The 14,505-nt window shown below is 46.7% G+C and overlaps 1 protein-coding gene across 3 annotated transcripts in view; it reads left to right on the top strand.

Annotated features, from left to right (window-relative positions):
• C10H3orf33 (chromosome 10 C3orf33 homolog) overlaps positions 1–14,505 on the top strand; it is a 202,536-nt gene that overhangs the window by 174,611 nt on the left and 13,420 nt on the right. The window contains exon 5 of one of the 3 annotated variants that reach the window (XM_069618427.1): positions 1,594–2,526. The exons of the other annotated variants lie outside the window; for them this stretch is intronic. Within the exon in view, the coding sequence (XP_069474528.1) occupies positions 1,594–1,674 (81 nt within the window). The 3' untranslated portion in view covers positions 1,675–2,526. Of the gene's footprint in view, positions 1–1,593; positions 2,527–14,505 lie in introns of those variants that run through there. 3 annotated transcript variants of the gene reach the window in all.

Raw genomic sequence — 14,505 nt, 5'->3', positions numbered from 1 at the left:
CAGACTCAGAGAACCAAAATTGGCCTTATATTTAAAAAATGACAAACAGTAAATTGAAAATAAACTGCAATAAAATGCTGCTCCCCTGGCAATCTGCAGCCCTAGGTCTGGGCCTCCTCAGCCTTGTTTTAAATACGTCTCTGGTGGTTTACTATATTTTTAATGACTCAGTACCTTCTCTGAAGTGCAGTGTATTTTTACTATCAATACTTTCTATCAGAACTGCCATTTTATATTTAGGCAATACTGATACTTCTCAGTTAGGTTGATCTACACTTGATTTACAGTAGTGGCATTTCACAGCATAGTGTGGCTAAAACATGCAGAGTGAAGAATGGTAGTTCTCAGCAGAAATGTAATTCATTAATTGACACTGTGCTGGGAATTTCTTTAAGGATTTGTGAAGAGCCAGGAATGAGACGCAGACACCGAGAACTCATGTTTTTGGTTATAGGCTCTTATTAAATAATAAAGAATTTGGAAAATGCCTCACTATCACTAATCTAAGAGGTATGTCCTTTCCTCAATCAAAACTAAGGGTCTGTCCTGTGTCAAGATGTCCAAAGCAAAAATGTACTGTGTCTGACATCCTATCCTAGCCCTCACATTCGAAAAGTAACTCTAACGTGTACGGGATATTTTGCCCTCATTACAAGTTTGGCAGTAGAAATCCGGTGTTACAGTGATGGCGGTGACACCGGTTCCGTCAACGCGTGGAGGCGGAAACAAGGTCAAATTATGGTTTGGCGGCTGCGCGCCTCAGCAAAGTGTGAATCTGGGGCTACCGCCAGTAGACGGATGCACCACCATAAATGTCTGTGGTACATCCGTATCCGCCCCGTGCATGCCGGACATAGCAGCACTGCCTACGCAGAGGTGGAAATACCGGAGCCAGAAATACCATTATCGCTGAAACCGGAAAGAGAGCAGCGGCCGTTACATAAATCACAATCCACTGCAATCCTCTGGTACCAGAAGGCCCACAGCTACTGTAACAGTCAAAAACCACCGAGGGAGATGTCTTCCAGGATTCCAGTGAGCCGGCAGCACAAACACATTGCATTGCATTGAACACATTTCTAAAAACACTGCATAGTTTGCCAGGGTAGCTTGACAGTAGTTGTTGTTGTCCTTAAATATATCCTAGTATTAAGTAGTCTAGAGATATCACTGAGAAAGTGTACTGTCTATAGTTAAGACATTGTGAAAACACGTGCAATTAACCCCATAAGTGTATATGCAGTTAATCTATGATATCTCTAGACTACTGAATACTAGGATATATTTAAGGACAACAACAACTACTACCCTGGCAAACTCTGCGGTATTTTTAGAAATGTGTTCAATGCATTATTACGAATACGAGATTTGGACTACATAATAATGACATTTAAATTGTAGTTTTTATATTTTAATGTTTGTATGATTAATTTTGATGATTAAAATTGATTTTAAACACTGGAAGTAAACCCCAGCTTCCAGGATTTATCCTAACCTATCAGACCTGCCTCTATACTCTTTGTTGCGTTGCATGTAATTGTACCATACACATCCTGTGACACCACTAACAGCATGCCTTTCAATCTCCTACAGGAACATCATCTGAGACCAACGGGGGTCACCTGGAGACGTCGAGGGGGATTAGACGTGCCCATCGTCGAAGACGTCAATTGACATCCGGTGCTGGCACCTCAGACACCCATGGTGTAACGACTGTCCAGGTGCACTGCGCTCAGGAAACCACCACCCCTGCAGTGTCGGCAACCCAGCAGGCCCCTCAGCCAAATACCCATGCAGCGTCGGCAAACCAGCAGGCACCTCGGCCAAATACCCCTGCTGCCACAGCAAGTACACCGGAGAGTGCAGCAGCACCACCAGACCAGTCTGAGTCCGATGGCATGGATAGCACCCGAGACCATCATGCCAGTGAGGCACCTGGATCAGGAAATGAGAGGTACCCACCCACCCCTTACCGACTGGGCACATTCAGCCTAACGGGCCTCAGGAATCCTATGTGCTCCCCACCACCATCACTCCAGGAGTTAACCAGCCGTCTACAGCGCATAGATCAACGGCAGGACATGCTGGCCGCACTGGTGGAGTGACACCTGGAAGAGCCCAGGCTCCAACGCGAGGAGTCCCGCTTGCAGCGGGAGAGAAACCAGAGAATAGGCAGCAGGGTTGCCCGTGCCACTGGGCGTTGTGCCGCCTCGAACATGTTGATCTCCCGACGGGTACGTGAGGGAAACATTGAGCAGTCCAATATTGCAGAAACTATGTCACTGGCCCTGCAGGCCATCATGAGCTGGCTACCCACACATAACCCCACTATGCCCTCCACAAGCACCACTCCATCTAGCTCGCAGGCTGGAAGCCCCAGTAGGAGGTCCACACGGCTGACTGGGTCAACTCTGAGGGACATACCTGGGCCCAAGCGTGGGAAGAAATAGAGTGTAGTGTGACATGCCAAAGTTTCACATGTTGATATATTGTGCCTTGCGCTTGGGAGGTGGGTGGGGACGTTGGGGAGGTGGGGGTGGTCCATAGTGGGAATAGGTAGTTGGGGCCTGGGCAGTGGGTGGGTACGTTGGGGAGGTGGGGGTGGTCCATAGTGGGAATAGGTAGCTGGGGCCTGGGCGGTGGGTGGGTACGTTGGGAAGGTGGGGGTGGTCCATAGTGGGAGTAGGTAGTTGGGGCCTGGGCGGTGGGTGGGTACGTTGGGGAGGTGGGGGTGGACCATAGTGGGAATAGGTAGTTGGGGCCTTGGCGGTGGGTGGGTACGTTTGGGAGGTGGGAGGGTACGTGTGGGCATGTTTTCTCAAGGCACCTGTTCCTATTTGTTGTTTTCTTAATACACTGGTTTGCAAATGTGAATTACGAGTGGACAATCTTATTTCGTGTATGTATCAATCATTTAATGTAAGTGTTACAAACTGATGTGCACCATGTGCATTTGAATTTAATCCGAGAAAATTGTCAATAAGTGCTCCCGTGCATGTAGCCCATCAATGGCACCCTGGCCTGGTTGTACACCCATCCCATCGTCATCGTCCTCATCCTCTTCACCCTCATCTGCTGGCTCCATGTCCGGGTGCAGTGGAATGTTCCTGCGTATACACATATTGTGCAGCATGGCACATGCCAGCACAATTTTGCCTGCCTTCACGAGGCTGTACAGCAATTCCCCGCCGGATCATCTGAGGCAGTGGAACCTGGCCTTCAGCAGTCCAAAGGTCTGCTCGATCATACCCCGTGTCCGTATGTGTGCCCGGTTGTAGGCCTCCTCATGCCTGTTCCGTTGCCGTCGGATGGGTGTCATGAGCCATGGCATGAGTGCGTATCCGGCATAACCTACATGGGAGTGACAATAAGGTGATATGTTTGTGTTTGTGGTTTGTTTTTGGCAATGATAGCATGTACAGTCTCCCTATATAAGATCCGCACACAACATAGTACAAACCACAGATGTCAATGTGCTATATGGTATATTGACTTTGATGAACCTTTCAATTTTGCACACTTGGGTCACACATTCCTACTGAGACTGTTTTGTCTGATGTCTCCATTTGTGATGTGCTGATAGGCAACTATATATCTCATTCATTACAATTTACACAATGGTGTGTTCAGATGTACGAGGTGCCTCATGTATTGTAAGGTGCTGACAATATCTGCGTCAGGCAGACGCAGCCCACACGATTGGAGCGACTACTGCGCACAGCACAATGAGTAGCCGTCGTGCACATGGGTGTACCTACTATTTATTCACCGGTGGAGATACTCGCTCCCTCATGTTGGCATTGCATTGTGTGCCACTCCATGGCTAGAGTTTTTTTTCGATTAGCCAGGGTATGTATTCCCATGATATGGCATGCTGGCATTTGCCTGTTGCAGCAGTAAGCTGGGTGTACTCTGGTGAGTGTCTATTGCCCCCCTCCACTACACAGAGGTCATGCATTGGTTGTTCTACTCACCCAACAGCCAGGGACACTGTGGTAAGTGTCTATTGCCCCCCCCTGCCCACTACACAGAGGTCATGCTTTGGTTGTTCTACTCACCCAACAGCCAGGGACAGTGGGGTGAGTGCCTATTGCCCCCCCCACTACACAGAGGTCATGCATGCATTGGTTGTTCTACTCATCCAACAGCCAGGGACACTGTGGTGAGGGTCTATTGCCCCCATACTACACAAAAGGTCATCCGTTGGTTCTTCTATTCACCAAATATCCAAAGACACTGTGGTGAGTGTCTATTGCCCCCCCACTACACAGAGGTCATGCATTGGTTGTTCTACTCACCCACCAGCCAGGGACTCTGTGGTGAGTGTATATTGCCCTCCCCCACTACACAGAGGTCATCTATTGGTTGTTCTACTCACCCAACAGCCAGGGACACTGTGGTGAGTGTCTATTGCCCTCCCCCACTACACATAGGTCATGTATTGGTTGTTCTACTCACCCAACAGCCAGGGACACTGCAGTGAGTGTCTATTGCCCTCCCCCACTACACAGAGGTCATGCATTGGTTGTTCTACTCACCCAACATCAAGGTTCTTTCTTCCGCATAACGTGCCATGTACCCTGGCAACGTGGAGTTCCGTAATACCATTGAGTTGTGTGTGGACCCTGGGAAACGTGAACAGCAATGTATCACAGACCATCTGCACGTTCAGTGAGTGAAATTGCTTCTGATTGCAATAGACCGCATCAATTGCACGTCTGACAGTCAGCTCCACATGCGTGCAATCTAATCCACCAATGCAATTGGGCATGCTGGCAAGGGCATGGAAGGCCGCTTTGGTGGCATTGACCTGTGCAGGGGTTCGGATAGGGCAATGCAGTCTGACACATGGCGCAGCACCGCATCCAGTACCTGGAAGAGTATCCTTGAAAAACAGGGTTGTGACAGCCCGTGCAGCTCCCCAACAGTGTGCTGATAGATTCCAGTGGCAAGAAAGTGTAGTACCGAGACTACCTTCAGCAGGGGTGGAATAGCAGTCCGGATGTTGATTATGCTGCTGATGTCTTCATTGATGAGGGTGACAATTGATGTTATTGTGGCCCTGTCAAGCCGGTGTAATGTGTGGATTTGAGTTGGGGTCAGGTTCCAGGGTGAGGGCCTGATGCGGGGTATTGGTGGCTGACTGTGGGGTGGTACCTGCTGTACATTGATGTTTGGGATGGCCACCGGGTTCCTCATTTGCCTCCTGCGCCTACGCCTCTTTCTCTGCTTCAGTGCTGCTTCTAACTCCACTGCTGTTTGCAAGTTCCCCATCCCAATTGCTGCTAGGCCGACTGCCACCATGTGTGTGTGTTGGGAGATGGGTTGGGTGTGGGTGTGGCTCTTTTGTAGGTTCCCAGTGGGCAGTGATGTGCAGCTGGCCTAATATTGCACACCTAGGGCTTGGTGCAGCTCACCTGACACTATTTAATGCCTGGTACGTGGGGCCGGTATTACAGGCGCAGAGTTCACGGTGTTACCGCCATTTTTATGGAGGTGTTTCCGTGTACATGGTACTCGTAATGTACCCGGTATAACGCTGTGCCGGTAATTTAGGAAGGTCCGGCGAGCCGTCCCACTGTTTGCAGTCATGGGTATAACGGGTTCGGTAGCACTGTGGGAGTCACTTTGCGCTGACAGTGTTTACGCCACGAAGGTCTGCATGTGCCAGGTCAGTAAATGGTGCCGGTATGGGGCTACCTGCACCATTGTTACTAGACCGGTACACTTGTAATGAAGCCCGAAAATGCACAAAATGTTTAAATCCAACCAAAAAGGTAAAAAGCCAACACAAGTCTCAACTGGTAAATATTCACAGCTCCAGGGAACGACTCCCTTCCCCAGGTTTCTCGGCCACAAAAACAAAAGTTCAAAAGAATTATCAAGTTCTTTGTACATCAAGAGGATAGATCCCTTCTCGTGGTGTTGTAATCTAGTCCCAGGGAAATGGCTCCCTTCTCCAGGTTTCTTTCCACTTTCAATTTAATTCACAATCCTAAGGGCATGTGTCTTCCTTGGGATTTTGTACAATACCACAACTTTGGTGCAGTTCCCAGAATCGCAGAACACATGGTATACTCCACAGCCAGGTTCTCTTCCACATTCAATGTATTTTTAAATTCTATTGGTATGGTTCTTACCTGGGATTTTATCATTCAGTAAAATCTCCATGCTTGGGTTTGCCTGGTATACTCTCCTGCCAGGCCCTTTTATGCAATTCACTTCAGATAATTCACTTTGTCTGGTCTACTCTCCAGGCAGGACATTCTTATTCAGTTCACTTCACACTCTTGGCTTTGCCTGGTATATTCTCCCTCCAGGACTTTCTTATGCAGTTCACTTAACACACTCTTGGCTTTGCCTGATATACTTTCCTGCCAAGACTTTCTTATGCAGTTCACTTAGCTTTGCCTAGTATACTCTCCTGCCAGGACTTAACACCCTCGTGGCTTTGCATGGGCATACTCTCCTGCAAGGACTTTCTTATGCACAACGTCCCTCTGATTTTCCCATCTTGGTCTTCCCCAAGTTAGTACTGCGGGTGCCAGATCCCAGTCCCACTGTCTCGGGCTACAGATGCCTTGCACGATAGTGCTTCGGTGCCCCAACCCTTTCCCTGGGCTCACCAGTTCTTATCCTGCAGCTTCTCTGCATTCCCTACCCTGCATCGGGTGCTTCTTTGCCGTTTGTGGCTCTTCCTGAGCCTGCAGGCACTTCCGGCTGGTGTTCCGTCCTCGGTAGGCGTCCCAGGTCCCTCGGCTATCAAGAAGCACGGCTTGGTTCCTTCTGCTTTGAAACAGCCTCCGCCGTGCTTCCATGAGCATGTCGCTCACCAGGCTGCCTTCCCGTTCTGTGTTGCTGCTCTGTCTTCTGCACTGCTGCCAGTACTCGCACTACGCTCTCGCAGCTTCCTCGATCTGCACCAGAATGAAAAGGAAGACAAACTCCATGCTTCTCTTCTCGGCATGGTTTTAAACTGTGTCAGGCCAATCAGATTATTCCAGCTACTAGACTGCTGGTGCTGGTTCTCATTGGGAGTAATCATCATCATCATTCCTCACCTCAGTTACTTTGTTCATTATCTGAAATCAAAGAGTTCTGTCAGTAGACTTGGTGAATTGTTGAGGCAGATTATAGCAGTAAGCCATTAAGGCATGATGAATAGAGGGGATATCCCTAAAAGGGAAAGGGGAATACCATGTCTCACCTGATGATGTTATGTCGTCCCCCCGAGGGTCACCTCCCCCCATGTGGTCCTCCTTCAAATAGCGGAACCCAGGGCCAGGATCAGGTAGCAGCTACTGTACGCTGGCCACATGAGGAAAGGTTATCTCAGTGAAAGCAGTGATGAAATCATCAGATTCATCACTGAATGGTCAACCCGCGCAACCATACTTTTTCTCGATAAATCATCAGTACACCTGCTCTACACATCATAGCGATGTATTATAAATGTGTTTTATATGGATCATTGCTTAGATTTCAATGCAGTTATCACTGCTAGCCACTCTTGTTTGCCATGACCATCTTGTGGTAACAGACATTCACACACAGGAGCGCTAACATTGTCTACTCTGGCTGCAAAACTGGAGGAAATTCCCTTTGTGTTCACTTCTGCGGCTGCCAGAGAACAGCATTCCATTAGCGTATATAAAGAATCAGGTGTCACCTAGTAATGCATAACCACATTGCCTTTCTCCGTTCTTCTCTGAAACTTTTTTAATAATATGATTTCTAAAATAAAGAAAGCAGTCAAAACAGTAATTGAAGGATTTGTATTAACATGTAATTATAGAAATTACCACTTTTATTAAAAAGCCGTCCAGACAATGATCATTCTGTACTTGAAAAAGACATGACATTCTTTGTTTACCACCAATTCTAGTGTAATGGAGGGCTTCAATAACTCCCAGACTCTTAAAGTCGGTTCAAGGGTTTATATTTTGAGAATGGTAAAAATGGCTCTAAGGGGCTGGAACAGGGGATAACGGCCCAGAAGCCCAAATTATCGGCCCGAGCGCAGTCCCCAGTGTCTGCATTCTCTCCTCAATCTCCTAACCAATCTGCTCCCTTCTCAACTCCGCTCTCAACTCTCCTCTCCACTCCTCTCCACTCTACTGTCCTCTCCCTCTCTACTCACCTCTCCCACTCTCCACATATACCCTCTCTCAACCCTCACAACTGTACTCTCCCCTCTCTGCCCCCCTCTTCCCACTCCACACTCTCATACACTCCTTTAACTCCCTCAGTTACTCTTCTTGCACTCATTCAGCCTTCTACTCATCACCTATCTCCTCTCACACGGTCTATCAAATACTCACTCATTCATAGCCTCACTCTCCCAATCAGACACCGCTCTCTTACGATCAACACCTCATCTGTAACAATCTCTATAATGCTTTGCTTGATCATAGTTCCTCCACCTGGTCTCTCCATCTGCCTCCACTCCAGCTGACCTCAGCGAACACCCTTAAATCACTCATGGATCTCGCAGGACTGTTATACCCGTGATTTTCTTTGCCTTCCTTTCCTCCCCCTTCAATTGGTCACCCTGCTCATCTGAATCTTTGGACCAATCTGGGCTTACTCCTCACTCCGGGTTTTGGCCACAACACCTGGGAGTTGTAAATCCTGCATTTATCCCTGCATTCTTTTTTGTGTAGCAGTTGAATGGGTCTCTCTGATATGGGGCTCGGTTTCTGTGCTGCTATCGTAGAGATGGGATGAGTTCCCTTTTGTTTTTTGGATGTTCTGTTTGACCGGTGCTGCTGTTCTTAAATCACTTGCGAAGCCTTCATGCAGGGATTTCAGTTGCTGCATGGCCTTCTGGGACTGGTAGTCCTCTAATGAAACAAAAAGAATATACTGTGCTGAATATGGTTTAGCAGGCATTGGATGATCGCAGTGGTACCACTTTCAACAAGAATGGCACATGGAGTGGGGGCAGACATTAGGGCCCTCACAACTCCTTGACCCCACGCTTGGGGCAAGACTGGCTCTGGTGAAAACCCTAGTAGGCCTCCTGCCTCAGGTCAAGAGTATCCCTGCTCCCCCCTGACAGGCTCATGGCCCTGACCTTGTCACATACGTCCACCCCTCCTTCTGAATACCCCTCTTTCTCTGGCTCTCTAACTAAATGAGGCAATTGAAGAGTCAGGCAATTCCCTTGATTCCCTTGATTGGACCAAAGAAATCTTAGACATTGGTAAAAAAAAAGGGGATCAGTTCAGAGAAGAAAATCATTGGGCAGTCCTAGCATTACAATCATTGTAACTGAATGGGTCGTATCCAGAACTTTTATCTCTACTTGGGCTTGAACGTATAAATCCAAATACCCATGGACAGAGATAATTTGGGTTAGTGGTCCCTGGTTGAGCTCTTCAGGCATCACTAAGTCAGCCCTGATGGGTGTTTTTTTGTTTCCCAAACCTAATAAGGCTTTGACTGGCCTCCTTGGATGATGACAGGAAGATGGAATTTCCGATTGGTCTCTCTGGTCGTGTATATATACGGCCCATGACAAGGAGCCAGTGTTTTATTTATGTCTTCATTGTATTTTTTTTTTAAAACTTTCACAACAAACACTTTTCTTTTTTAAATATCACCTCTTATGTGGCATACACAAATATCAATCCAAAGAAAAAATTATCTTAATTCATTTGCATATCTAAAAATTTCAGACAATTGAGTTAAAAAGCTAGACAAAATTGAAGCTAAGGATACTTGTCCTTTCATCATAAGTGGCCAAAGATGCTCAGTGGCTAGGTTAGTTTATATATGTACATATTTTGAGAAACATAGTTTCCTAATGTCCAATGTAGCTTTGTAGGCGCTAAGTAAATGTCTCATAGTTTCTAGATCAATCTTCGATGTACTGTGACGATTCGTGGGAGCTCATCACTTCTCCCGGGAGGGGAGCCCTTCTCTGTGAGGCTAGGGAGGCGAGGGCGCTACCCAATAGTCCCCCTAGGGGTGGTGGAAACCGGGACCTCACATGGAGAGAGACTCCCCTCATGTGGATAAGTACTCCTGTTCCATGAAGGAGTTCCCTAACCCTCTTGCCCTTGCACCTATAAAAACCCTAAGGTCTGCAAAGAGTGCAACTGAAAGTACTACTGTGTGTTACTGTAACATTCCCTCCCTTCCTTCCTTGAGACTTGACACCACTGAGAGGGGGAAGAGCAAGAATGATGCAACAATTTTTCTAAGGGTACTGGGAAGTGGTGGCCACAAGCAGGCATAAAGAGTACATCATGGAAACAACAGAAAGATGATAACACTGCGTGGGGGTGTGCCCAGCTAGGAGATACAAAATGAGAAAGGACTGAAGGAAGAAGAGAAGCTGGCAATGAGGCAGCAAAGCCCGGGAGGTTAGAACCTGGAAACCTGTTAGCTGTGCAAAGAAGCTGGTCCTCTGAAGAGAGGAGGCAGAAGAGTGGAAGCAGCAGAAGAACCCTGTGAGCCGGTAGGGAGCCTACTCACTACATGGTGAGGAAGTTGAGGTGGTGGCGTGACCTCAGGGTGGTGAAACGCTGGGTCCAACAACAACACTGAGACCACCGGGCCCAGGCCTTTGCAGAGCAGTACAGGTGATCCAGAAGGAAGCGGCGAGTGAACAGCAAACTGCCTGCAACCCTGGGAAAAACCAACATACTTTCCCAACACTAACAAGGCAACAGAACTGTGGGAAACCTGGGGAAGACAAAGAGTGGAAGTTGCATTGCGCATAATCTCCCTCGTCACAGTAATTACCAAGAAGACACAGAGGGGGTCATCACAAGTTTGGCGGTAACCCTTAAATACGGCAGTAATAGTGTTACCGCTGCATTTAAGGGTCCACCAAATCCCGCGTTTGGCAGGATTTACCCCCAGCTCTGAGCTGGGGGCAAATCTGCTGCGATTTTACCGATTTCTGGCACTATTACTGCGCGCTAATACTGCCGGTGGGTTTATCGGTAATGACGGTAATACCGCCGGGGATACTGCCCAACTCGTGATGAGGCCCAGAGTGTGGAAATTGCACTAGAAGTAGTCTCCCTTGTCACAGTAATCACCAAAGAGAAACGGAGAGTGGAAGTTGCATTAGGAGTAATGAACACAATTCTATAAGGGCAAATTCACAAACAAGAATGGGGAAACACGTGTTGAGAGATTAATCAATCAGGAAAATCTTTAAGATCTATATTATTGAACAAACTTGAAATCAATTAACTTGAGTGACTAAGGTGTGAAGCAACACCAGCATATCAACAATAAAATTTAAAATAGAGCACAAACTCTATAACAATTCAACTCAGTGGGCCACATTACGAGCATGGCCAAAGCCGTGCCTGTATGGCAGGCACGGCTACCGCATGCTCGCTACCGGCACTGCCTCCCGCAATTGGGCAATAACTGGCCCATTATGAGATGAATGGGCCGGTAATTGCCCATTCGCGGGTGGCAGTATTGCCGGGCTCCCCATCCCCATTCTGCCCAAAAGGGCAGAATGGGGTTGGGGAGCATGGCTGCACCAGCACCGTTGATAACTGTGCCGGCGCAATTACCAGTTATGCTCACGGGTGCCTCACAGCCCACCAGGTAGGACCTGGCGGGCTGACAGGAACCTGCGAGCAGAACTCTTAATGCGGCGGGATGGCATGAACGGTGCTGGTGGCTTACCGGCACCGTTCATACCGTCCCCGCCAGGGTCATAATGAGGCCCAGTGTCAGCTTGTTATTTCAATATTTGACTTGCCTGAAAAAATTACGCTTTTTTTAATTCAAATGTTGCGCATTTGAGAATCATTCCCATTCGCACCTATTGTTACTATTTGATTGTGGGGCAGCCACACTCTTTTTGGGAATTTTCTCTCCTAGACAACCAAATTTATTTGAAAAAATTGAGGAGTCTCCAAGGGTGAGCTTTGTCTGGCTGCTATCTTTAATTAATATATTATTGCCACAAATATTGAACAATTCTTCCCTATAATAATAACATCAAGAATGGTTAAAGGATGTGTCTCTATTTGACCATGTACACGATGTATTTCCTTATAGCCTATAGTTTTCCAACTAGAGGGAAGAAAATTAGCTTGCATAAAGAGTTTTTACTCCTGGGTTGTAACTGTGCCCAAATCGTTTTAACTTGAAATACTACAGGTATTCTTTAATTAGTTGTCTCCCCAGTACAGAACATATTATCTGATTGGTCTTCTCTCCTGTATTTAGATATATTTACAGATGCCATACTTTTTTCAGAGACTTCTTGATTTTCTTCTTCCCCGCTCATCTTTTAAGACACTGTATGGACGATAAGCTCTACATCCATACTCATGTGGTTCAAAATGTCCACATCGCGAGATACATCTTTCTCTGAAAAACCTAGATCTTTCATAGGAAAGGTATTTTCCTGTGAACTTCTAGAAGTAGATTTTTCAGATATATCAAGACTTGGTGGTAAGGATCTATCTTTCTCCTCTTGTGTGGAAAATGTTTTAGTTAGAGAGAAAGAAGCACAGCCATTTGACCTTCTATCACTAAATCTGATAGTCTACTCAAAGGTATCCGGGTTTTGCTCTTCCTCCACATTCCAAGTATCACTTGTTTGCTATTGATAAAGAGGTTCAAGTTCCGGGCGACTAGTGTCTTTCTCAAGAGTCTGTATAGCATGCTAGTCTGAAAATGTTAGTTTTTTGTTTTATGCAGTGGTCCAAGGTTAGGGCACCAACTCTCTTTCCTCATGCAATATAACATGGTGTTCTGGTGATCTTCCTGTTTGATCTTACTAGAAGAAGTGTCATAAAGTTCACAGGTAGAAACAAATGTTCTATGGTCATTCAAAGCATTTGCAGGTGGATTTTTCTCCTGATGCCATGACTCCCAAGCTACATTATACATCAACCTGCCTAATCTTTCTCCTCAATGTATTGCACGAGTAAGGGTTGAAAATTTGAGAACCATAAGTTTCAATTCCTTTCCACTAGATATAAGGGGATAAATATTAAATCTGGGTCCTTTTTCAGGTATAATATAGGTAGATATATGAATGGGAAATTTTACCTATAGTAGCAAAGCCACTACCATTCCGTCTTGTCCTGGTAGCACATGATTCTGAGGGAAATATAGATGATGCACATTCTCTTCAACCTGTTGTCTTTTAGGAAGAATAGCTTTGCCTGAGACTTTGACATTTTGTATTCCTACATTCATATTAAGAGACCACTGATTACAAGGGACTTCTCTTATTTTCCCAGCTCCTTTGCTGGGAAAGGAATCAAAACTCCTTTCCTCCGTGGTAAGGAGGTATGAGAACCAGGGTTTGAATGGGAAGTACAAGTGGCAGACGTAGGAGGAATAGGCTCAGACCAACCCTTCTCTGATTCAGCCTCAGTTTGATTAGAGTCTGCCAAATACATTGTGGATCGCCAGTTTGTATCAGCTGATTCCGATCCCACTACTGACACCATATGTGAGGGGTCTGTAATGCGAGGTAGACAACTGTTTGTAGAATTCTAAATAAATGCCATTTTATAAATGAAATTATATTAAAAAAATAACTCCCTGAAACAATCAAAAAATAGTCATAGGTGCTCCTCTGCAAGAATGAACATGGTTAAATGACCTGTTCTTTCGGAAGGTACACACTCGAGAGTCCACAGCCACACTTTAGCCTTGTTGGGCCTCATCTGTGTCGGCGGGACAAAGACTGATATGCAAATGGATAATTTCCCTTCTGTGAAAGGTACAGTGAACTAAAGTGTGGCTGCGGATTCAAGTGGGTACCTTCCCAAAGAACAGGTGATTTAGCCGTGTTCGTTCTCGCAGAGGGGCGCCTATGACTATTTTTTGATTGGGAGCAGGAAGTGTCTGCCTTCCCCATGCCACCTGGGATGAGACTTTTATGGAGGGTTTCAGTGAGGGATACATACGATTCTTCACATGCAATATGTAATAGACTGTACCACGTGTGTTGGTTCTGCGATTGGCTTCTGCCTCCTCTGCAGATCTTCCTATTTTACAAAGATACGTAGAGGTGTTGGAAAGTACAGGGGACTGAGTGAGGGTTAAAGAAGAAAATGACTGAAATAAAGAAGCTGAATACCATGTTCTCCCAAGGTGATCATCACTTGTCCCATGTTGGGATTCCCTCCCCATGAGGTCCTCCCACTAAGTGCCACCCCTGGGGGACTATCGGGTAGCGGTCTCACCTCCCTGGTCTCATGGGAAGGGGCTTCCCCCATGGAAGCTGTGACGATACCCTGGGATTCGTCACATATAGCCTAACTAACGATTGCAAGACTAGATGTAGGGCTGAGATTGAAGAAGGGCCCTAAGTGTCAAGTGGCTGTGTGCCCAAAAGTCGATCACTGTTGCTAGGATTAATAAAAGGTCCTGTGATGAATCCAGGAAAGTTGTCACCTCTTCCCAAGGGGGAGCCACTGCTTTTGGGACAATGGAGGTCAGCCTACTATGCTTAGCACCCAGTAGGGGACAGGGTAAGTGGGATCCTGCTAGAGGTGACTC

This window comes from Ambystoma mexicanum, chromosome 10, assembly GCF_040938575.1.
Source record: "Ambystoma mexicanum isolate Mex_15411 chromosome 10, UKY_AmexF1_1, whole genome shotgun sequence".
Classification (NCBI taxonomy): Eukaryota; Metazoa; Chordata; class Amphibia; order Caudata; family Ambystomatidae; genus Ambystoma; species Ambystoma mexicanum.
Note: the sequence above shows the minus strand (reverse complement) of the source record. Positions and strands in the feature narration are given on the sequence as shown.